Genomic DNA, 21,685 nt, shown 5'->3' with positions numbered 1-21,685 from the left:
TTTGCTTACTCTGCATGGCTAGTGGACTGCAGGATTCAGATGCCAGAGATTGAGGGCACTGGCAGTCTGAAGGCCTCCCCCCTCAGTTTCTCTTAGATTTCTAGAAGAGGCTGTGGGACAGTTTTCGGTTGTGAAAGATCACTCTCTTTTTGTGGCAGCTGGCACATCGGAGCTGGACAGTTGGCACTTGGCTGGCCATAGGAGGTAGGCCAACAGTCTGTTTGAGGTGTGGCCATCTCCAAGAGCCCCAGCATCATTGCCTCTGGGATTACCCAAAGGCTCAACAAGTTCGGCAATGGATTCTTTGCATTTTCACTATGGACCGGGCCCCCTCCCACACAGTTACTTGGGGCACAGTTGCTTGGGGCACTCAGGCCGAGGCCGCCATGGCATATGAGGAGGGTGGGGGACTTTCCCTGCAAGTCTCTCATCTCTGTATTTCTGCAGTGCCAGTTCCAACTCCATCCACTAATCATTGGACTCCCGGTTCGAGCCACCAGAGATGGGAGATTTGCAATAGTATTGCTGCGTGGCACATTTAGAGAGCTCGCTGTAGCAAGGCCATTGAGGGCACCCTCACCCCGCCAGCCGAGTCCATCCGGAGCATCTGGCTTGATATCATTCATACCCCCGTGGGAAGCTTTAGGGTGGCTCCGACCGTATGCGGAGGCGCCGCGAGGCCTTCATGAGGATTTGGCGTCATGGTCCCTTTCTCATTCACAGTGGTGGTGAGCCCACTTGGCACTATAGACCACCTGTGTGGCTACCCCAACCCCCAACCCCCCCCCCGCCCCCCCGCCCCTCCCTCTTGTATGAGATAACCTTCTCCTCCCAGATCGGCCAGCCGGGGGATAAGAGCATCCTTCCCCACATTTTAAAGTTTTCTTGATTCTCACTCCCCTCTATGGAGCTGAGCTTCTACTTAGCCATTACGGCTGTTTTGTTCAGTAACTAATATAAGGATCTCTTTCTTGGGAAAAAAAAATTTCTCTAGTGCACACCTTTTTTGCATCCAGCTGGCTTTCTGTTACACGAGGCGAAAAGGCACGAGCAAAGGTCGATCGGCTAGCAAAATCAAAGAACGATGCTTGTCCCCGAAATATTCGTCTCAGATGGTCCTGAAACAAAGTAAAGAAGAACATCAAATCCTCACAGTATGAGAGTGAATCTACGGATTCTAACAGCTTCATAATATATTGCAAAACCTTGCATCTAGACCCTTTCCATAACAGCCCATGAAACTCAGACAGGGCAGCAGGCTTGATTGCCCATCCATGAGCCACCCTTCATCAGACCCTCTTACAGAAGGGTATATGTGTAAGAGGCCTTATCTACTTTGCAAGTCCACCTGGTGAGGCTTTCTATAGCTACAACTGTTTATCAAATTTTGCTTTTACCAGCAAATGCGCAAAGTCCAATTCCTTGTAAGTGACTGCAAAGTCGATATCAAATGGTGCTATCTACCAAAATCAATCAAGAAAATTGTGAGGAGGAAATCCATGTAATAATTGCAAATGATTATCATCAGTAAGTTCAACTTTTGATAAGCAGAGCAGCACAAAAATGATCTTACTGGCAGCTTTTATACAGCACAATGCCTACCTGCTCACGCAGTATAAGGAGATGCTTAATGAGGAACAGCTGCCCATCCATTTGAGAAGATTGCTTTGAGATTAATTTGCTGGCCCGCTGAAAATTAAATTCATCAGCTCATGGAACCACACTTCCGATAATATAATTCTATAAGACCCAATCTGGGGACTTAAAAACCCATAAAACTCAAGCACTTAATGAGCTAACCTGTATTGACAGTGAGCAAACTCCAATTGAATCCTGAGGCAACATACCATTGCTTAATTTAAGTATATCAAGACAGCCTGATGGAAAAAGTTGTGTTTTTTCTGCTGGAAAGTACCTGAGCAAGGCCCGTAAAGATTGTAGGTTCCAAGCATCGATACAGCTTCGATAGACATGATAGAGTTTTCTCAAGAGGTGGATACCAATTCTGGTAGGCATCCCTTCCTTCCTCTCCCTGTACAAATTATTACCTTTCAATATAATGTTTTTGAAGCATTATTTATTTTTGCAGACAAGAGACTTCTATTAAGTATAAATAGAAAGGTTCTCTAAAATCCATTCATTTTTCATGCACCATCTTTTGACAACTACAAATTGACACCCTGTTTGATTGTTCAGGGTAGTTCCCGAAAGCATTGCCTCAATGTCCGCAACCAAGGATGCCTCCCGCTCAAGTTTTGCTGGGTAGTCGAGGTCTTCAGAAGATGGTAAGTAGTTTGCAACCTGTAAATCAACAAAAAAAATCAGATGAATATAACTTGAGAATCAATTATTGGCTCAAACAAAGCGATTTAGCACTTCTGTTTGCATTGAGCATGTGCAATTTATTGAGAACAACCTATTTTTTTTCTTTCAGATAAAGAACTTAAATGCCACATCAAATATAATCTCGCTCGCTGAAGCTCCGCGCTCCCCCCCTGCTCGCGCTTCTGTCTGCACTCCCCTCTCCCTGCCCGCCATCGCGCTTTCCCCCCTCCGCCTGCCCTCAGGTTTGCGCCGCCCCCCCCCTTCGCCTGGCTTGCCTGCGCTGAAGCGCCCCCCCCTCCACTGCTCTTCGCCTTCGCCCCCCCCCCCCTCCCGTAGCTCTTCGCCGTCGCGCCCACCCCCCTCCTCTTCAGCGCCTCGCGCCCCCCCCCCCCCCCTCCTTTTCGCCAGCTCTTGCTTCCCCCTCTCTCGCCTTTTCGTGCTGCTTCCGCCCCCCCCGGATCCGTCTTCGCCGCCTCTACCCCCCCCCTCCTCTTCTTTCTGTTTTTCTCCGCCCCCAAGGTTTTTTTTTACCTTTTTACTTTTCGCCTTCCCCCTCCTTTGTGTGCAGCTCGGTTCGTGCAGGTTCTCCGTCTCCGCTCCGCCTTCGACACAGCTTCAGACTCTGATGGAGGTTCCTCCCGCCCCACCTCAGAGGGACTCGTTCGCAGCCCCCTCGCCCGCCCCTGAGGACACCCCCATCAGGCTTTCTCTTTCGCCGGAAGAGGAAGCGAGCCTCGCCGCAGAGGTGGAACGCCTTCAGGCACATTCCACCATCTGCCGTATAGTCGGCACTCGCCCCAGCAGAGGGGAGATCCGGGATCTTCTCCAGGCCCGCCTTCTTGTAGATGTGGGCAAGATCCTGGACGTACAGCTACTGGGCCGTGGACATTACCAGATCGAGTTCGAGACCGCCCAGAGCGTGGCCAAGGTCCTTGCCATGAGTCCCCTTGACATCAGGGGTGCTCGGGCTTTCTTCAGACCTTGGCAGCATGGCTTTGACCCAGCAGCGGCTGAGCAGGAGAGCGCCTTCTCCATGTTACAGTTTGCTTCCCTGGACTCCGCCGGGAGTATCTTCCGCTCCTCTCTAGGCTAGGAGCATTGGTGGGCTCGGTACTAGAGACTGGCCCCACAGCAGCTTCAGTGGTGGCCAGAGCAGCTGGGCTACCGTCGGTCAGAGTTTTGGTGTCTGACATCTCCTCCCTTCCTAAGGTCATTCAGCTACCTAGGATAGGGGGGGATGGATTGATCAGAGAGTGGAGTTCTCGGGGCTCCCGAACTAGTGCTTCATTTGCAGGCAGGTCGGTCATCTGGCCAAGGCCTGCCCTCGCAGGAGACCCCGACCCTCACCACAGCAGCAGGCCCCTGATGGCCCGCCCACAGATGCGGCTCGGCAGGCTGCCTCCGGGACACGTGCTCTGGCCACAGAGACCTCGGAGTGGCAACCTGGACAGGGGCGCCGTCGAGGGAGACAGCCACAGCAGCATGCCCAGAGACCGCTGCAGCAACAGCCACAGTCTCAGCCTCACTGGGTTCCCGTGAGGAACAGTTTTGCTCCCCTCCCAAGAGGAGACCCCTGCGGCGACGACTAAGGACCAGGAGATGCCAGCACCCCCTCCTTCACCCCCCCCCACCCTCGTCCCCTCCCACCTCCTCGCTTCCACCTTCGCCTCCTCCCATCTCCGCTCCGGTTTCGGCAGCGGCTCCCTCTCCACCCCCCTCGCCCCCCCCTCCTCCCCCCCCCGCCCGCCTCACCTTCCCAGGAGGCCCTGGCAGTCCCCTGGCGCTCACCTGCAGTCCGGAGGGCGCTGAGCACCGACCTCGCTCGAGCACCACAGAGGAGACCTACCATGCCGATTCGGGCTTCACGGATATCATCTATCCGCAGTCGGCTGAGTCGCCTCGGCATTAGACAGCGCTCGGAGGCTTTTGATTACGCCTTCACACGGCTTTTTGGAGCAGAGGGCCCCCATGAGCCAGCACCCATCCGAGTTCATGTAGTGATACCTCCGGCCCGCGGGGAGGAGGCACTTGATTCAGCGGTGGCCTTCTCGTTCCCTCTATGTGGCCCTTGCGACTGGGAGTGGACTCTAGAGCTCGCTCTTAGCACTTTGAAGACTCAGGCAGTTGAGTTTTCTCATCATGTGAGCGATTTGGAGGTGACAGATGTGATAGGCCAACTATGGGAGTTGGCTCATTTTTTCTTGGATCCCGGGAGTGTGGATGCCTCAGGGATTCGTCATTTGGTCGTTCGCATAGTGGCAGACTTAGCACGCGACCCTGGATATGTATGTATACATGAGGTTGCTCTGTCAGAGCGGGAGGCAGTCGCCATGGGCCACAGCCACTGGCGCCAGATCCGTGATTCTTGCAGTACACCGGGTGGGCAGATTCGCAGCCGCTCGGATGGGGACTACTCTCCATCCAAGCCGCTTGCGAAGGCCCGCCGTACGGCTGAGACAGCATCCACCTTAGCAGGTCATCCATGAGGATCATCGCATGGAATGTACAGGGCCTTCACGGAGCACATTTTATACGCTATCATGGTTGCTTGAGGCAGGAGCTTCAAAGATGCCTGGTTGGTGGCAGCATTGATATTTTGATTATGCAGGAGCACCACTTGGGTGAGAGCATGGTCCGGAGATATGGTTCGGTGATGCCTGGTAGATGGGACACCTTTTGGTCTGCAGGGTTTGGTCCTTTGGGTGGACAGGGAGGAGTATGCATGGTCATTGCAGATGTATGGCGGCAGGCCATTGTGGATCGAGGGATCATTGTGCCTGGTAGAGCACAGTATGTCATTTTGAGGATGCATGATGAGCTATTGGGCGTGCTCAACGTCTATGCGCCCAATCATGCTAGTGCCAGAGCAGAGTTCTGGACCCAGGTTACGGATGCATTGCCAGAGGCCGCACATTGGTGTGTCGGGGGAGACTTCAACATGCTTGAGGACCCGGCCGATAGGGTGGGAGGCAGTCATGTTACAGTGCACGGCACGGAGCTTGCAGCTTGGGACCGGTTTTGCATGTCACTGAGGATCACTGATGCATGGCAGCATGGGGCCTTCTCCCGCTCTCAGGACAGTCTTAGTTTCTCTCGGTCGGATCGCTGGCAGGGAGGGACTAATCTATCACGGATTGATCGCTTTTATGTGGGCGACTGGTTAGGGGAGCGAGGGGGCTCCGTCGGCATTCTCACTGGCACCTCATTTTCAGATCATGCGCCAGTTATCTTTACATTGGAGGAGAGGACACGGGAGCCCAGCTTGCAGTTGAGGATCCCAAAGAGGGTACTTATAGATCCCAGTCTCGCTGAGAACATTGAGAGGATCTGGCATGATAGTCAGTGCTCTGACCAGGATGCAGCAGGCCAGTGTGCCCAGGGACTCATCGAGCTTAGCTCACGCTGCAGCTTTGACACGGCTGGGAGAGATTCGCGAGCGGGAGCATCGGCTGAGACGCAGCCTTGCTTCGCTACAGCGCCTTCAGGAGCAACAGCCTGCATGTGAGTGGGTGGCGTCACAGCTGAGCCAGGCACGCCAGGAGGTTAGAGAGGCAGAGGAGCAGAGACATGAGTTTTACTATCGTCGTCAGGCCTCTCAGTGGACGCAGCTTGGTGATAGAGTGACTGGGGAGTTTTTTGAGATCACTGGACCCCGCCATGCTCGAGCAGGAGTCCATCAGCTTGGTAGACCGGATGGATCGGTAGCTACTGAGCCTGGGGAGATCAGAGCCATTGCCACTGCATTCTATAGAGACCTGCTTTCAGTCCAGCCACTGAGGATCGAGATGCTTGCAGACAGACTGTGTGGGCCCATGTGCAGAGGAGGGTCACAGATCGTATGCGTACAGTTCTTGGTGCGCCTCTTTCAGAGATTGAGCTTGCCGAGGCCTTGAGGGTCCTGCCGCGACATAGTTGCCCAGGGGAGGACGGACTGACGCCGGCCTTTTTTATGCGCTATTGGGACCTTTTGGGGCCAGGCCTCCGCAGGGGCTTTCAGTATGTTTTGGACACTGGGGCGATGCCAGAGAGCTTTTCAGAGGGCTTGATCTTTCTTATCCCCAAGGGGGAGGGAGTATCAGATGATATTCGGCATTGGAGGCCTATTACGATCCTCAATACTGTCTACAAGGTCTTAGCAAAGGCCTTGAGTTTGAGGATCCAACCCTTCCTGGGGGAGTTGATTCATGCTACCCAGACAGGATTCGTCAAGGAGCGCAGTATCCTTGACAACATCTTTACTTTCTGGGAGGCGACGGCCCGAGCTAGATTTCTTGGCGAGGACTTGGTCGTGATGCTTCTCGATTTTGAGAAGGCATACGACAGAGTTGATTGGGGTTTCTTAGAGGGCACTATGCTTCGCCTGGGCTTTGAGCCAGGATGGATCAGAGGGGTGGCGGCTCTGTATTCCACAGCTCGTAGCCAGGTGTTGATTGCAGGAGGACGGAGGCCGAGTTTTGAACTGAACAGATCAGTCCGTCAGGGGTGTCCCCTCGCCCCTTTTCTTTTTCTCTTCTTTGCGGAGGCTATGAGCATGTATTTGACGGCAGAGGAGGTTGGTTTGAGAGGACTCCAGCTCCCAGTCCGGGGGGAGGACCTGCTCGATGCTGAGTTTGCAGACGACACGGGCTTATTTTTGCATGGCCAAGAGGCCAATCTTCTTCAGGCAGAGCAGTCGCTCCAGGTTTTTAGTGCAGCTTCGAGCGCATTGATCAATTGGCGCAAGACAGTTGCCTTTTGGATCAGTAGTGCTCCCACTCCGGCATGGAGCCCGGACCCCGGTTTTAGATGGATTCCTCCTGGCACAGCAGTGCAGTATTTGGGATGCCAGATTGGACTAGATTTGTCACCTGAGCAGCAGATTGCCCCGCTTCTTCTGAGCATTCGGAAGAAGCTTTTGTATTGGAGTACAGCTCGACTATCCTTGGCTGGGAGGGTGGTGGTGGCAAATCAGGTGCTGTTAGCGACCATGTGGTACATTACTTGCATCAGCCAGGTACAGAGGCTGATCAGGAACTTTCTTTGGTCTGGGCGGGACGTCAGCCAGCCCGGGCAAAGGTTGCATGGGCAGTTATTACACTTCCGCTGGCTCAGGGAGGCTTGGGCATTATAGATCCAGTCGATCAGAGTAGAGCCTTATTGGGGAAGCTTATTGTTCGAGGGCTGCTTCCAGGCGCTGAGCCTTGGAAAGCGCTTCTCTTGCAGCGGCTGCAGGCTCGGGCTCACCCAGCAGGGGGCACTTGGACACCAGAGATTCGCTGGATCTTCATAGAGATGAGGAGGACAGGCCTCAGTAGAGGATGGGAGGACATATTTGCTTTGAGCATCCTGAGAGCATGGGAGCTGTGAGACCGGGGCTCTCTCAGCGACCTCCTCCTTGTGTTGAGGAGCGGGCCAGACAGCCGCTCATCTCCCAACACGTAGTTTTGGAGACTGGCAGGCCTTCTGCAGTCTCCCAGAGGAGATCCAGGTGGAGAGGCTGAGTCACTTCAGAGGGGGGTTGATTATGAGGGATGATATTCAAGAGACACTCACAGAGGAGTGGTTCACGCCTTTCGAGCCAGTGGCCCCACGGTGGATGGGAGCCTTTACACAGTTGGAGATCCTGATTGCTGTCAGAGCTTGCACTGAGGATGGCAGATGCCTCTACTATGAGATTCAGGATGAGGGCAGACTTCAGAGAGTGGAGGTGGAGTCGCCTTTGGTTGCAGAGTGCACCTTTCAGAGGATCGGATTGTGGCCGCCGCTTCTCGGAAGTGACATATTGACCCCGACCCTGCTGATGTGCCCCGGATTGGCGCATATGGGCATATGCAGCGCGCCCCTTGGCCCGGCTACAGTGGGACCGTGGGGAGTACGAGTGGCATGATCCTTATGCATCCCTTGAGGCCACAGACATCACCTTTTTCTAGTATACTGTTCGGCTGGGGCGGCATATTTTGACGGCGAGGAGGATGGTCTCTCCAGCTGCAGCGGGGCATTGGCGGCTACAGGGACTCTCACAGGAGTTCCTGGAGGATTTTTGGGCTCGGCTCTGGGCTAGTCGATAGGCCCGCAGGATCTCAACTTTCCAGTGTGGCTGGTCGCCCACAACGGCTCAGCAGTTGGCACCTAGCTTGTTTACAACGGTCTTCCACGGCGGCCTGCGTCCGATGCGGCCACCCTATGGAGACACAGAGACATTGCCTTTGGGATTGCCCTCAGGCGCAGCAGATTTGGCTGCGGATGCTGCGTATTCTGGCCCCCCTCTCTCCACAGGGTATGTTTACGTGGGGTGCCGCTGCTTGGTCGACTTCGTCAGGGCCTGCTATGGGCTATGAGATGGAGCAGGACAGTCATGCCATCAGATTCATTAGGGGCCAGCCTCGCCTGGTTCCGGCACCGGATTTCTCGTCCGCCAGCTGGACACAAGAGAGGGATTTACGATGGGAGCTCCTCAGCAGCCTCACCATCTGGTTCACCTGGAGGGCCCGGTGTTTCACGGCCTTCGAGGGGAGACTGGAGCCACCAGCAGAGACTATACGGGGGATTTGGCAGGAGTTGATCAGCACCCTGCGAGGACAGTATGACCGCATCCGGGGCGACTCGGATGAGGCGATCTTGCGGCGCCAGGCTTTTCACACCAACTGGCGCAGAGGCCCCTTCTACACCTTACACACGGGATCCCCCCGTTGGCATTACAGGCCTCCTGTTTGGCTTTTCTCCCCCCCTATTGTATGATTTAGCCCCTCAGTCCTTTGTACTGATGCTTGTATTTTGCAGCACCTAGGGAGAGTCTCCTAGGCTGCTTTGCTGTATTCACTGCTCTGTTTCTCTTATGAGCAGGAGAGATCTTTTGTAGCCCTACGGGCGTTTTTATATAACTAATGAAAGGATCTTTTCTCAGGGAAAAAAAAATGCCACATCAAATGTATGCTGAATGATATCTAGATGTGGTGGCCTTCAAAGCCTCTAATAATATCCTTCCAAACAGATGACCATAATATTTCCAAAAAAGATCGATTGCATGCTAAGGTACACTGCGAGAAAACATCCACCCATTCATGAGGCCCTTGCTCCATTTGACAGATTGTGCAAGAAGATCCTCTCAGCTTGTGAAGAAACCAACAGCAGTGCCACTTTGGGCTCTGCTGTGACAACTAGACCAATGCAATAAAAATTTCCTTTAGGCTTGTAATTGGTATCATTATCCTCTGAATGGGTGGTCGGTTATTTAGAAACAATTCCACCACATGGTTGTTCCGAACAAGTTTCTAATCCCACTTGGCTTTCAAAACGTGCCTTACTTTAATAATTCCATCCACTCTAGGTACCAAATTCGCGCTTTCAAGTTGCTAAATTCCACCTTTACACAGCTTCTAGACTCCTTAAAAAGTTACAGTTTTCTTCCACCTATGGAGGCATAAAAACCTCTGACAACATTCAAAAGTTGTTCAATACCTGTACTTAACGTTTATTTCAGAGGTTCATGTACAACCCTGCTTCACTGCCAAGTCTCATCATCCTAGAAGAATGTGGATTTGGGTCTTTCAGCTGCTATTTCTGTCCAAGTGTGTACCCAACTGCTCCTCCAAGCTTTTGTATTGTATGTGGAAATAAATGATGCCAAAACCACGCTAATGTGCAGGCCAGAAACGTTGTACACAGTGTTGCTTTCATGCCATCATTCCTTGTCCAAGTGGAGTGGCGAATGCGCCTCTTTAGTAGTCCAATGCATGCTCTTGAAACACGAGGCAGGGCACCATACCTTGGCTGACAAGAATAGCTCTAGAGGCCATGTGTTGCTTCCTGAGATGCTTTAAAACTTATGCTAACTGCTTCATGAAGACATCTTCCCATCAAAAAGGTATATGTTATGTGCCCATGTAGGTGAGAGAAGTGGGTAAAAACCATAACTTTATGGTTTGTAAGTAGACAATTATTCAGCAGCCTGGCCTATATATTCTCAAAAGCTCCCAATATATGTTATGTGCCCGTGTAGGTGGAGAGTAGGGGGTGGGAACCATGAAAAAGGTATATGTTATGTGCCCATGTAGGTGAGAGAAGTGGGTAAAAACCATAACTTTATGGTTTGTAGGTAGACAATTATTCAGCAGCCTGGCCTATATATTCTCAAAAGCTCCCAATATATGTTATGTGCCCGTGTAGGTGGAGAGTAGGGGGTGGGAACCATGAAAAAGGTATATGTTATGTGCCCATGTAGGTGAGAGAAGTGGGTAAAAACCATAACTTTATGGTTTGTAGGTAGACAATTATTCAGCAGCCTGGCCTATATATTCTCAAAAGCTCCCAATATATGTTATGTGCCCGTGAGGTGGAGAGTAGGGGGTGGGAACCATGGAAACCATAAGTTTGTTGTTTGATAGGTAAACAATCTCTAGCAGCCTGGCCTTCATGGTCTTCAAATACCTCCCAGTTGCAGTTTACTGCGGTGCAAATAAAACATGTAGAAGTTCAATTATGCTAAATAAATTTCAAAAAGAATTACCTCATCACGCATATGTGTTTGAGCACGAAAAGTGAGTCTTTCTTGCACATCAGCTAAGATGCGGATGATTGTTGGCTTTAAACCAGCTACAGACTCTCCCCGTCTACCAAGCTCCTCCTCTAGCACTTCCCCTTTGAGAATATCCACGAGCTCACACAGTAGTTCTAGATCTGCTTCATGGATGAGCTTTGGACGCAATATATCATACAAAGCTATGCACCTGTCATCATCCTCTTAAGTCTGAAAAGTAAGCTAACCTGGACATAATAAGCCAGACCGCTGTCACAAAGAAATCAAATCTAACATTTTTATGGGAGACCAAGAAGTACTGACAATGGATCCACAAGTGGAGCCAAGTTTGAAATATCTGATGACGACGATGAGAAGAAGTGATCAAAAAGTTGATGCTCTAATTGGCAAACCTGAAAAGCAACCAAATAAAGTTTTTATGTTATATAAAGCAATAGAAAGAATCGCCTTAACTTTCTGATTAAGGTTCTAAAAAAGATGCTTGATCTTTCACATGTCTTTGAAAGGCTCACATAGAAAGATCTCCAAGAAAGGTGACTAACAAAAAGGTGATTATTTACGCTTTCTCCATTCCTCAATTCATCATGATCATGATATGCAGCAGGACAGCTTGGCAAGGGTTAATTCTCTCTTGCCCTACATTAGTGAAAATGCTTTCAGGCTCAAGCTCATCTTAAGAACCATGAACAAAGAGGGTATTCTTCATATCTTGGGTGCAGCCAACTGCTGTGTACAAAGAGTGATTCAGGAGCAAGTACTAGGTACCACACAAGATTATCATCATAACTTGGGGATCCTTTCCACTTAGAAGTTAATGCAGTCTTCCAGAAGGTCAAATAGCACCACCAAATTTGGACCCCAGCTGCAGCCATCAATTGTGTCACGTGCACACCCGTGCCATGGCTAATCCTCGGCATGAACCACATTAATCCCTAATTAAGTCAGCATTTAGCATCAGTAGCATTATCTTCATTACCATCAATAGCATCAGCATCAGCAATACCATCATCATCATCAGCCATATCATCAACATCATCAACCGCATTAATGAGGGCCTGGAGATCCAGTCGGCAGCCTCCATACAGGAGTCGACTAGTAGTAGGAGCATCCAGGCAGCCAGCAATGTCCAAGTCAGCTAGCAGTGGGGCATGCCAAAAAGTAGGCATATATATATATACCTAGATGAATCTAGGAACATGCCCAAATTCACCTTTTAGGAACGTGCATGTTATATACTCATGGTAGTCAACCCACAAGACTATATAACTATCAACTCCATTATGCATGGTATGGACTAGATACTACGACATCCCCACTAATGTCATCAGTGCCTAAGCGTAGCATAAAGGAAGATTTGTCATGACTCATGAAATATTGTGTCCAGCCATTTGGCCAAGAGCAGGGCAGTGGGCCGACCAACACCTCAACATTCATATATAAGCATCAAGGCATAAATCAGTCCAAGTCAAGTTCATTCATCAGTCAAGCATTCTCATTAGTCAGTAGAGCATATGTAGGGCCAGAGATCAAGCCCTTTGGGGCTGACGAAGGGCCTCAGCCATGTACATTCATTAAGCCACCTTTTTGTACAATATTAAACACAAGAAAACCCTTGACACCAATCTCTCTCTCTCTCTCTCTCTCTCTCTCTCTCCTCTATCTTAATCATGTTTAAGTCGGTATCTTGTTCTTAATCAAGCTTAGGGCTGTGGATCAGTACATCAAGGCTTCTGCGCATGCAACATTGGTATCAGAGCAAAAAGGTGGCTTAATGAATGTACATGGCTGAGGCCCTTGGTCAGTCCCAAAGGGGTTGACCTCTGGCCCTACATATGCTCTACTAACTTATAAGAATGCTTGACTGATGAATGAACTTAACTTGGACTGATTTATGCCTTGATGCTTATATATGAATGCTGAGGTGCTGGTCGGCTTACTGCCCTGCTGTCAGCCAGATGGCTGGACACAATATTCATGACAAATCTTCCTTTAATGCTGCGCTTACTTCTTGGCATGCCCCACTACTGGCGTGCCGACTGGATCTCCATGCCCTCCTTAATGTGGTTGATGATGTTGATGTTGATGCTATGGCTAATGATGATGATGGTACTGCTCATGCTGATGCTACTGATGCTAATGAAGACGATGCTACTAATGCTAAATGCTAACTTAATCAGAGACTAATGCTGTTCATGGCGAGGATTAGCCATGGCACAGGCGTGCACGTGACAAATTGCCTTTGTGTCTTGGGAATCTTAGGTTAGAGGACAGAGAAGATTCTCCTTGTTCAACTAATCTCCATCTCAGTAGGCGCAAAACTTACCAAGTTTATATGTGGGATGGACAACCTCCGGTTGCACACATCTCCAGCATGGACTAAGGCTGCTCATCTTGGAATAAAGATGCACTTTTCACCTGATGGTTGCCCCTCAGCAGCCAAAATCTTATAACATGTCTCATGGTATTAGGTTTTCCATAAGTGAAAAATATTGCATTAGAAAAGTCTGTGTGCCCTCATTCAACATGATAGTGGTCTTCACAAGGTTGGATATCTGTAATCACTTCAATGAGCCACAAGACTTTACCCGCAATTAAAAAATCCATCACCATGAACAAGGCACTAGAATGTGCCAAAAGAGATCTCAAGACCATCAACATAGCAATGGTGGCCGAAGATGGGACCACCCCCTCCTTATACAAACCAACAATTGCCTCCCGAAAAGGAATTTTGGACATCTAGCCTCAAGTGCTTTCTAGAGTAATCAAAAGACACTCCAAACAGCCAAAGGCTCCAGGCTTCTGGTATTTTTCCTAGACAGACCCTACCAGAGATTTCTTGTAGCTTTCTTCAGTCGGAATACGCAGCGGATATGAGACAAACTGTTGAGAGCACAACGTAGCAAGACACCAACATGAAGATGAGCAAATGCAAGAGAACCACCAGCAGGAGAAAACGCTGAACTGTGTGTGGAAGAGAAAACGCAGAAGAGAGAGAGACTGGCTGTAAGAACTCTGCGCTATATACAATAGATCCGGTACAATACCCAATGGAAAGTGTGGGGGCGCAAGGGGCCATTTTATATGGCCCCAGGCTGCTAGTTGGCCAGCCCAAAACAGGCCGACAACAGCATATGTGCTCACGACCAGAAACAGCAGCCCACAACCAGCAAAAAACAGGTCGGCCAGGTATCCAGTAGTCAGCCAAGGCTGCACAGCAAGTTGGGTATCAACAAACCAGTCAGCTAGCTACTGAATCAGCTGACAGCCCTCCCACACCCAAGAAAATGGGAAAAAATACATGGAGAGTGAGGAAAAGTGGGGAAACACAAAACTGGGCGGGCACACCCACAATAGAGGCCCTAGTGTAATGTACAGACAGGAGATGACTACTAACCTGCGCGCAGATAGCTCAGGGATCTTTTACAGGCTAGCCTCCTTGGCGCGCTTGGAAAGATTACTGATATTCATCCCTTTGGGGCGTAGTAGTAAGCCTACTCGCTAGTGGTGCTGTAGGCTGAAGTCCATACATCATCATGAATGGACTAAAGCGTGCGTAAAGCTTTCAGGGGATATTGATTGCGAACCCCTTTTTAAATCTCTAACGTCTAGCAAAATGGTGAATCATACGAAAGTCAAAGACAATGAAATCTTTCATAGTGCCACTAGTCAAGGGAAGCCTATAGGAATATATAGAGACCTTTTTTCTGGGGTAAGAGCTAGAACGCCTCTCTTCTCCTTTCATGGAGTGTCATTTGAGAACAGATCTGGGAGCACATTTGTAGCTGCAGGAATCTAGCAGTCTATTTAGCAAACCTTATTGCCTTCTGGATTTTGTTTGTTCACTATACCCGTGTGGTAGGAGCATTTCACCTATGTATCCTAGAAGAACTTAGGTGTATTAATCTTTTCTCCTTGAAACAGGTACAAGCAGGTATCAAAGAAAGTGCTTCTGTTCATGGGAAAGCAGCGTTGTCTGAGGCAGCAGAAACATCAGTTCTTTATGTGCGCTTCAAAGCAGCAGCTAATGAGGTAAAACTTCCACTAAATTGGCACCTTTTTCAGTACTCTTAAGTTTGCATAACAGCAGCAAAGGTGGTAAACTTTGAGCTTCTTTTTGCACAGATCAAGCCATTGATGGAGGAGATTGAGAGTAGGAGTTCAAGGGCAGAATATGCACAGATTCTTGCAGATTGCCATTCCCTTTACTGTGAGCAGCGGTTGTCTCTTGTATGTACTTTTCCACCTAAACTGTTTTTGTCTAGCTTTGTATGTGCATTCGACAGAGACATGTAGTGAGTCTTTCAAATAGCACAACAGGTCTTCTTTGTACATTTTACATTTCTTCAATCTGGTATGATTATCATGAATTACAGGTGCGGGGAGTTGTTCGACAACGAATTTCAGATTATTCAAAGAGTGAGCCATTAGCATCTTTGACACGGCAAGGTTGCGCTTACTTGATGCAGGTATATCTTGGTCTTGAAGGTTCATCTACATAAAGAAGCTGGTCACATGGTCTGAAAGGAATACTGGAAATGTTTTTAAATTCTTTTTGAACATGGTCAGTAAATCTGTAAACCTTCATTTGAACAAAACATTTTTGATAGATTAATGGAACTGCTTTGTCCAATTTAACCTTAGCCATAGCAACAGCACCTGTAGTGTCCTGTTTGTTAGTTGCAGGCAGGAAGACCGCTTCAAGGGGGATGGTCTCTTGTAATAAGCAGGAGATGGCCTTACTTGCCCCTCTACATGGATTGTCTTTACTGCATATTCCCTCCTCCCTCCCCTCCTGTTCTCTCTTCTTTTACACAAACCGTTTTGACACCCTGCATGAGGACTAGAGTGGCGACCTGGAAGAAACCCCGAATGCTACTCATCAGCTGGATTTGACCCCTCTTCTGAAAATAATTTTCAGTCTTGTCATGATGAGCGTGCGGCCTCTTCACATAGCCTTACGTGTAGTAGGCTTGGCTCTTGCAAGTAATGCTCTGGGCACCTTGGTTGAGGCAACATCAAACCTTGCAATTGGATTTGTCAAGCAATCAATATCCCACCTGTAACAGCACCTCCCTTATAAAATTAGGATTAAAACAGGGCTGAAGCTTAAGCAAGCAAGGGCCTTGATTTAGGGTTTCAAATCAGCTCAAGATCAGGGTAGAAACAGGGCTAAATTTTGAGCAAGGGGCCTGATTTAGGGTTCAAATCAGCTGAAGGTCAGGGTAGAAACAAGCCTAAAGCTTGAGCAAGAAAGGGGCTTGATCAGCTCCATATAGTGGATAAAACAGGGCTTAAGCTTGAGTGCTGAAGCTAGGAGCTAGCTGTGGCTAAGAATGCCCTTAGGGATGAGGTTTCCACTCTTTCATAATGAAGTGGAGAACTCTTTCTTTACATGACTGGCTTATGAGAAGCCCATTGATTGGACCGTCATGACTTTAGCCAATAAGATTGCTTGAAAGATTTAATCCTTTCATACTCGACCACCCTTTTAAGGCAAGCTTAGGGCTTGACTTTATTTTATATACAAGCAAGGGGTTTTATTCCACATGAATTACATAAATACAGTGCTTGGGGGTGGTTCCCATCAATCAATTGCTCTCTTGACAAACAGGACTCTGCGGGCACACCCTCGCAAGAGTCATGCACCACTTGGGCACTCTCTTGTGACTTGTAGTTGCTAAGGGGGCAATCATTTTGCCGGTGCACTAAGGTGCACATCTTGTACTTGGGGATAAATTGATAACCTGTGGATCACTTATTACCCTTGGATGCATCCGTAAACTTGTATTCTTGTCATGGCAGCATAGGAAACTTGCAAGTACATGTGTTGCCATTGCATGCGTGAACTAATAAACATTATTGAGTCCAATTTAAGGGGCCAACTTAATGTGCTAGCTTAAAAGGCTATTGTAATTAACCTCAACCAATGGTTTACTAAAATAGTTATGGTGAAACACATCAAAGCTATCATGAGCAAAGCAAAATTAACACCATGTCAAGTTACATGAATTATCCTCTTTTTAAGTAGTTCGATGAGAAGGTGATTTGGGCACTAGTATGAACCTCGTAGGAAATCATGGATTTGGGCACTGGTATAAGCCTCTCTGTACCTACATAGGAATCATGCCAAGTCCTATTTTAATTAACCTCAAACCATGGTTTACTAAAATAGTTATGGTGAAACACATCAAAGTTATCATGAGCAAAGCAAAATTAACACCATGTCAAGTTACATGATTTATCCTCTTTTTAAGTAGTTCGATGAGAAGGTGATTCGGGCACTGGTATGAACCATAGGAAATCATGGATTTGGGCACTGGTATGAACCTAGTACCGTACTTTTCCTCATAGTTGTTTCAGTTTCAGTTAGCTGTTTAGTTGTTTTTTAGTTTTCTTACACAGACATTGTATCAGATCCACCAATTGTTGTAACCTTTTTGGTCTCATAGGTCATTTTGGCCTTCTGAAGACGTTAATATATCATTTCATTTCATTTCTGTACCTACATAGGAATCATGCCAAGTCCACAAAATGTCCTTACGCCAAGAAATTTGTATGGTCATCGATACCCATGGTCCCCATGCAAATTTCTATAATAAATATAGACGAGAGTCACAAACATACCCCAGGAACTCTCTGTGACACAAATTACTGCATGGATCAAGGGGATCAATGTCCATCTGGTGACTTGGACAACATGTACTTTATGAAGTATGTGAATACATTATTGTGGGCACCCTTTAACCCCACATAAGAACTTGGGCAAGTGGGGAGCTGGCCACACACGTAGACTTTTCACATGCATTAGAAGGTGGTGGGGTTTGTCTCTCTCTCCATCCCACAACAAATGGGCTACTATTCTCCACCACCCAACCTTAGGTGGAGGAGGGGCGAACCTACAAGCTGTTTCATGGAGCAGCAAGAGGCAGCCAACTATTGCCTTGTCATCTATAGATGCAGAGTACCGGGCTGCTTATTGTGCTGCGTGCGAGGTGGTGCGGTTGCAGAGGTAACTTGGTGAGATTTGGTTTTCACAGGAGAAACCCACGGTCATCCAGAGTCACTTTGTTCGTGAGAAGTTTTTTGCTGATGACATCTTGCTAGAGTTTTGTTCAACGGAGGACAATGCGGCGGACCACTTCACGAAGTCTCTACCTCAGGCTATGCTCCGGCGCCTACTCATGTGGGGGCATATAAATAGGCCCCCAGCCCCCTTGCCACTAGTGTATCATACCTGGGATCTTCTTGTGTATACAGAGCAGAGTTACACGCCTATATCTCTCTCTCTCTTGTGCTGTATTTTTTCTGCATGCGTTTTTGCTCTTGTGTTCCCAGATCTGGTCATCATCTCCGCTGCGTATTCTGACATGGTATCAGAGCCCTAGGCTCTAGATAGTTCTTGGGATTTGTGTGAGCAAGAGGGGGACTGTTGTGTGGCTGATTGGTTCAGGACTGTTCGGGAAGAGGAGAAGCAAGAGGAAGGCCGGCTGATTTGCTGGATAGCCACTTGCAGGTTTTAGTTCTTCTTTGTTCCCACCCACCCACCCTTTTCAGAGTACATCCCTGCAATGGCACATCTGTTTGAGATGGCCGAGAGGAATGTGAAGATCCCGACAATCCCCACATTCCCGGTGGACCATCAGTTGGACGGAAGCAACTACGGCATATGGAAGGTTATGATGGAATCTGTTTTGGAGTCTTACGACCTCGCTGATTTCGTCATTGTTGGGGTTCCACGGCCGGAAGTTGAGGAAGGGGAGTTACCGTCAACCCGAAAGGACCGGGAGGCTCAGACACACATGTGGGATCGTGTCAACGCCAGGGTCCGTTCGTTTATCTTTCTCAATTGCACACCACAGGTAATCAACCATGTAAAGCATATGACGGTGGCCAGAGGGATATGGCAGCATTTGGCCTCACTTTACAACAGGGTATCGCCCATGAAGAGGATTTCCTTGGAAGTACAGATGCGGGTTATGAACCCTGCAAAGTCGTTGACGATGCGGGAGCATATTAACAAGCTGCAGGCTCTTCAGCAAGAAGTTCTTCAGGCAGAGAAGCAGATGTCTTCAGAGGACATGGCCATCACGTTGCTGTTGCACTTGCCCTCTTCGTACTCAGCATTTTACTCGTCATTGATTACCAGTGGCAGGCTCAGCACCATCATGTGGGAGGAGCTTGTGCCCATGGTCCTGGACCAGGAGGAACGATTCACGAACCCTCCTCAGGCTGGAGGTTCGGAGGCCTTAACTGGCCAACGGTCGAAAGGCCGTAACACAGGCAAAGGGAAGGCTTCGTCGGAGAAGTCTTCTAAGAAGAAGTCCGTTTCTGACCGCGAGAAACTAAAGGCAGAGAGGACCTGTAATGATTGTGGCAAGAAAGGCCACTACTGGAGGCAGTGTCCCAAGCGGAAGACCGAGAAGGATGAAGATTCCTCAGCAGCAATGATGAAGACTCCGGCTTTTGTGCACCTGGAGGTGATGGACACCGATGTTTCATTTTCCTCAGGCAGGGAGGACTCTCCGCAACGGATACTCGGGAGTGGATTCTCAATAGTGGTGCTTCCATGCACATGACTCCTTCCCGTTCCGGTTTACAGGATCTCTGCAAGCTTTCTGGTCACGTACTTACTTCCACTATCCCAGTTCACAGTGAGGGCATGCTGGAGATAGTTCCCGATGGCAGAGGAAGCATTCCTCCCAGGTGTTGTATGTTCCGTCACTTGGTTTTCATCTGTTGTCAGTGCATCAGGTTTGCAAGACTGGCGTACGGGTGGAGTTTGATGAGCATTTTGTTGCTCTCCGGGACAAAGCAACAGGCCAAGTAATTTGGGAAGGCGGAGTGGAGAATGGAGTTTACAAGCTTTCAGCACTCTCTCTCCCAAGTCCTCAGGTTTGTGATGAGTGGCAGTCTGGTAATGGCCACTTAAGTGTGGATACGCTGCAGGTGCGGGCTTTCCGAAACCAGATGGTGGATAGCTTGCCAATAGATGGCAGCAGTTGGCAGGAACTTTCCAGTAGTGATGTTGGTAGTTCTTGTGTTCGACAGTCAGAGGAAACTGAACAGGTCACTTATGCTCTGATGTCTCGTAGTATTCGGGACAAAGAACCTCCAGTAGATGAGGATGTTCTTTCCACGAGGAGCTTTCGGAAAGCCAGGCAGGTAGCAATTGATTACTTGCAAAAGGAGGTGGTTACTCCAGGCTTTGTGGTTCCGGATTCAGAGGGGGTGGTTGACAGGTTTCAGAAGGCCTTGAGTGGTCTTCATCAGGTTTCCAGGACTTGTTTGTGCACCGTAACAGGTGTTGATCCTTGTGAGCAGTGTGATGCCTTTTTGACTCAGGAGCAGAATGGTTCATTGATCTGGTTGATGGACACCAGATTGGACGGGAGCTTCCTGATGAGGCAGTTGAGCTCATGGTTGCAGATGACTCAGGATTGCGTTTCCTGTGGTTTCTGCGGCATGCGAAGGATCATGGACTCTTGTACACAGGACGGGGATTGTTGGATGGAGTCCGACTCCACGGTTGGAGTGACTCAGTTTGGGGAGGAGATCCGGACACGAGGAAATCTACTTCAGGCCCAGGAGCAGTTTTACAGAGCAGTAGTAGACAGTCATCTTTTGCCTTGTCGAGAACAGGGGCAGAGTACCGGGCTGTTTGTCATGCTGCTTATGAGGTGGTGAGGATGCAGAGGTTGCATTGCAGGTTTGGGCTTCCACTGGAGGAACCCATGGTCATCTAGAGGCAATTTGTTCGTGAACAGATCGTTGTTGATGACATCTTGCTAGAGTTCTGTTCGACGGAGGACAGTACAGTGGACCTCTTCACGAAGTCGCTATCTCAGGATTTGCTCAAGCGGCACCCCAGCTCCCTGTGGTTGGTTTCACAGCCAAGAGCTCAGAGGGGGTATTAAAAGTCATCTCCTGTCTAGTTTTATACACCAGGGCCTTTGTTGTGGGTGTGCCCGCCCTTATGAGGTGTTTTATCGTTTTTCCTCACTCCCCGCATTTTTCCCCTATTTTTCCCATTTTTTCTGTGGCTTGGGAGGCAGCCCTGAGTTGGGAGGAGGATCAATTTGCTGGCCGACTACATCAGGATGTGTGTCCTGGAGCTGGCCGACTGTACTTGATGCAGTCGTGGACCCTCAGTGCTGGCCGACTGGCTGCATGTTGCTGGCCGACTGATGATGCAGTCATGGAGCCTTTTTCAGCAGGCCGACTGCTCATGTGGGGGCATATAAATAGGCCCCCAGCCCCCTTGCCACTAGTGTATCATACCCGGGATCTTCTTGTGTATACAGAGCAGAGTTACACGCCTATATCTCTCTCTCTCTTGTGCTGTATTTTTTCTGCATGCGTTTTTGCTCTTGTGTTCCCAGATCTGGTCATCATCTCCGCTGCGTATTCTGACAGGTTGGTGTGCTAAATACTCCTAAAGAGATTGAGATTCTTTACCTTGGGCTGAAAGCACAAGAGTGGCTGTAGGTATGCAAAGGATGGAGCCTATGCACACATGCTTCATTGACTTTGCTTCATAATCTCTGATTTTATCCGATGAATTATGGGACTAAACATGGCTTGCCTTTTTATATGATGCCAGACTGCTACTTGGCTGCCTAAATAGCCTACGGCAAACAAACGAACAAACAAACAAGCAAGGGGGGTGCAGGCCTGACTCACCTCCCAACCATGACAGCCGTGGGCAAGCCCACAGTCTTGGCTGTCCCCACCGAGCCACGAGCTGAGCTAACTAGGTTGACATACCGACCAATCTCCTCCTCGCGACGTCCCATACCGCCACGAAGCTGCCCTCGCGGGCCTCGAGATTGCTGCCGGCCTCGGCTG

The 21,685-nt window shown here is 49.1% G+C and overlaps 3 protein-coding genes across 3 annotated transcripts in view; 1 reads left to right on the top strand and 2 right to left on the bottom strand.

Moving 5' to 3' along the window:
• Positions 1-929: 929 nt before the first annotated feature.
• Positions 930-11,130, bottom strand: LOC147619946 (conserved oligomeric Golgi complex subunit 3-like). Its single transcript, XM_086825791.1, has 7 exons — positions 10,811-11,130; positions 2,218-2,301; positions 1,916-2,032; positions 1,801-1,833; positions 1,603-1,689; positions 1,398-1,460; positions 930-1,118 (listed from the first exon to the last, which is right to left on the bottom strand). Exons 1-7 carry the CDS (start codon positions 10,820-10,822, stop codon positions 945-947), a joined length of 570 nt encoding a protein of 189 aa, XP_086681917.1. The 5' UTR covers positions 10,823-11,130; the 3' UTR covers positions 930-944.
• LOC147619939 (uncharacterized) overlaps positions 10,892-21,685 on the bottom strand; it is a 126,034-nt gene continuing 115,240 nt past the window's right edge. Inside the window, exons 4-5 of the mRNA XM_086825790.1 lie at positions 11,144-11,232; positions 10,892-11,030 (exon numbers count right to left, since the gene is read on the bottom strand). Of these exons, the coding sequence (XP_086681916.1) occupies positions 11,220-11,232 (13 nt within the window). The 3' untranslated portion in view covers positions 10,892-11,030; positions 11,144-11,219. The remainder of the gene's footprint in view (positions 11,031-11,143; positions 11,233-21,685) is intronic.
• On the top strand, positions 14,259-15,369 carry LOC147619945 (conserved oligomeric Golgi complex subunit 3-like). Its single transcript, XM_086772674.1, has 3 exons — positions 14,259-14,869; positions 14,963-15,067; positions 15,214-15,369. The coding sequence occupies exons 2-3, from the start codon at positions 14,975-14,977 to the stop codon at positions 15,337-15,339; spliced, it is 219 nt and encodes a 72-aa protein (XP_086628800.1). The 5' UTR covers positions 14,259-14,869; positions 14,963-14,974; the 3' UTR covers positions 15,340-15,369.

This window comes from Cibotium barometz, chromosome 32 (assembly GCF_041138505.1).
Source record: "Cibotium barometz isolate CiBa-2024 chromosome 32, ASM4113850v1, whole genome shotgun sequence".
Classification (NCBI taxonomy): Eukaryota; Viridiplantae; Streptophyta; class Polypodiopsida; order Cyatheales; family Cibotiaceae; genus Cibotium; species Cibotium barometz.
This window is presented reverse-complemented; position numbering and strand designations above follow the sequence as displayed.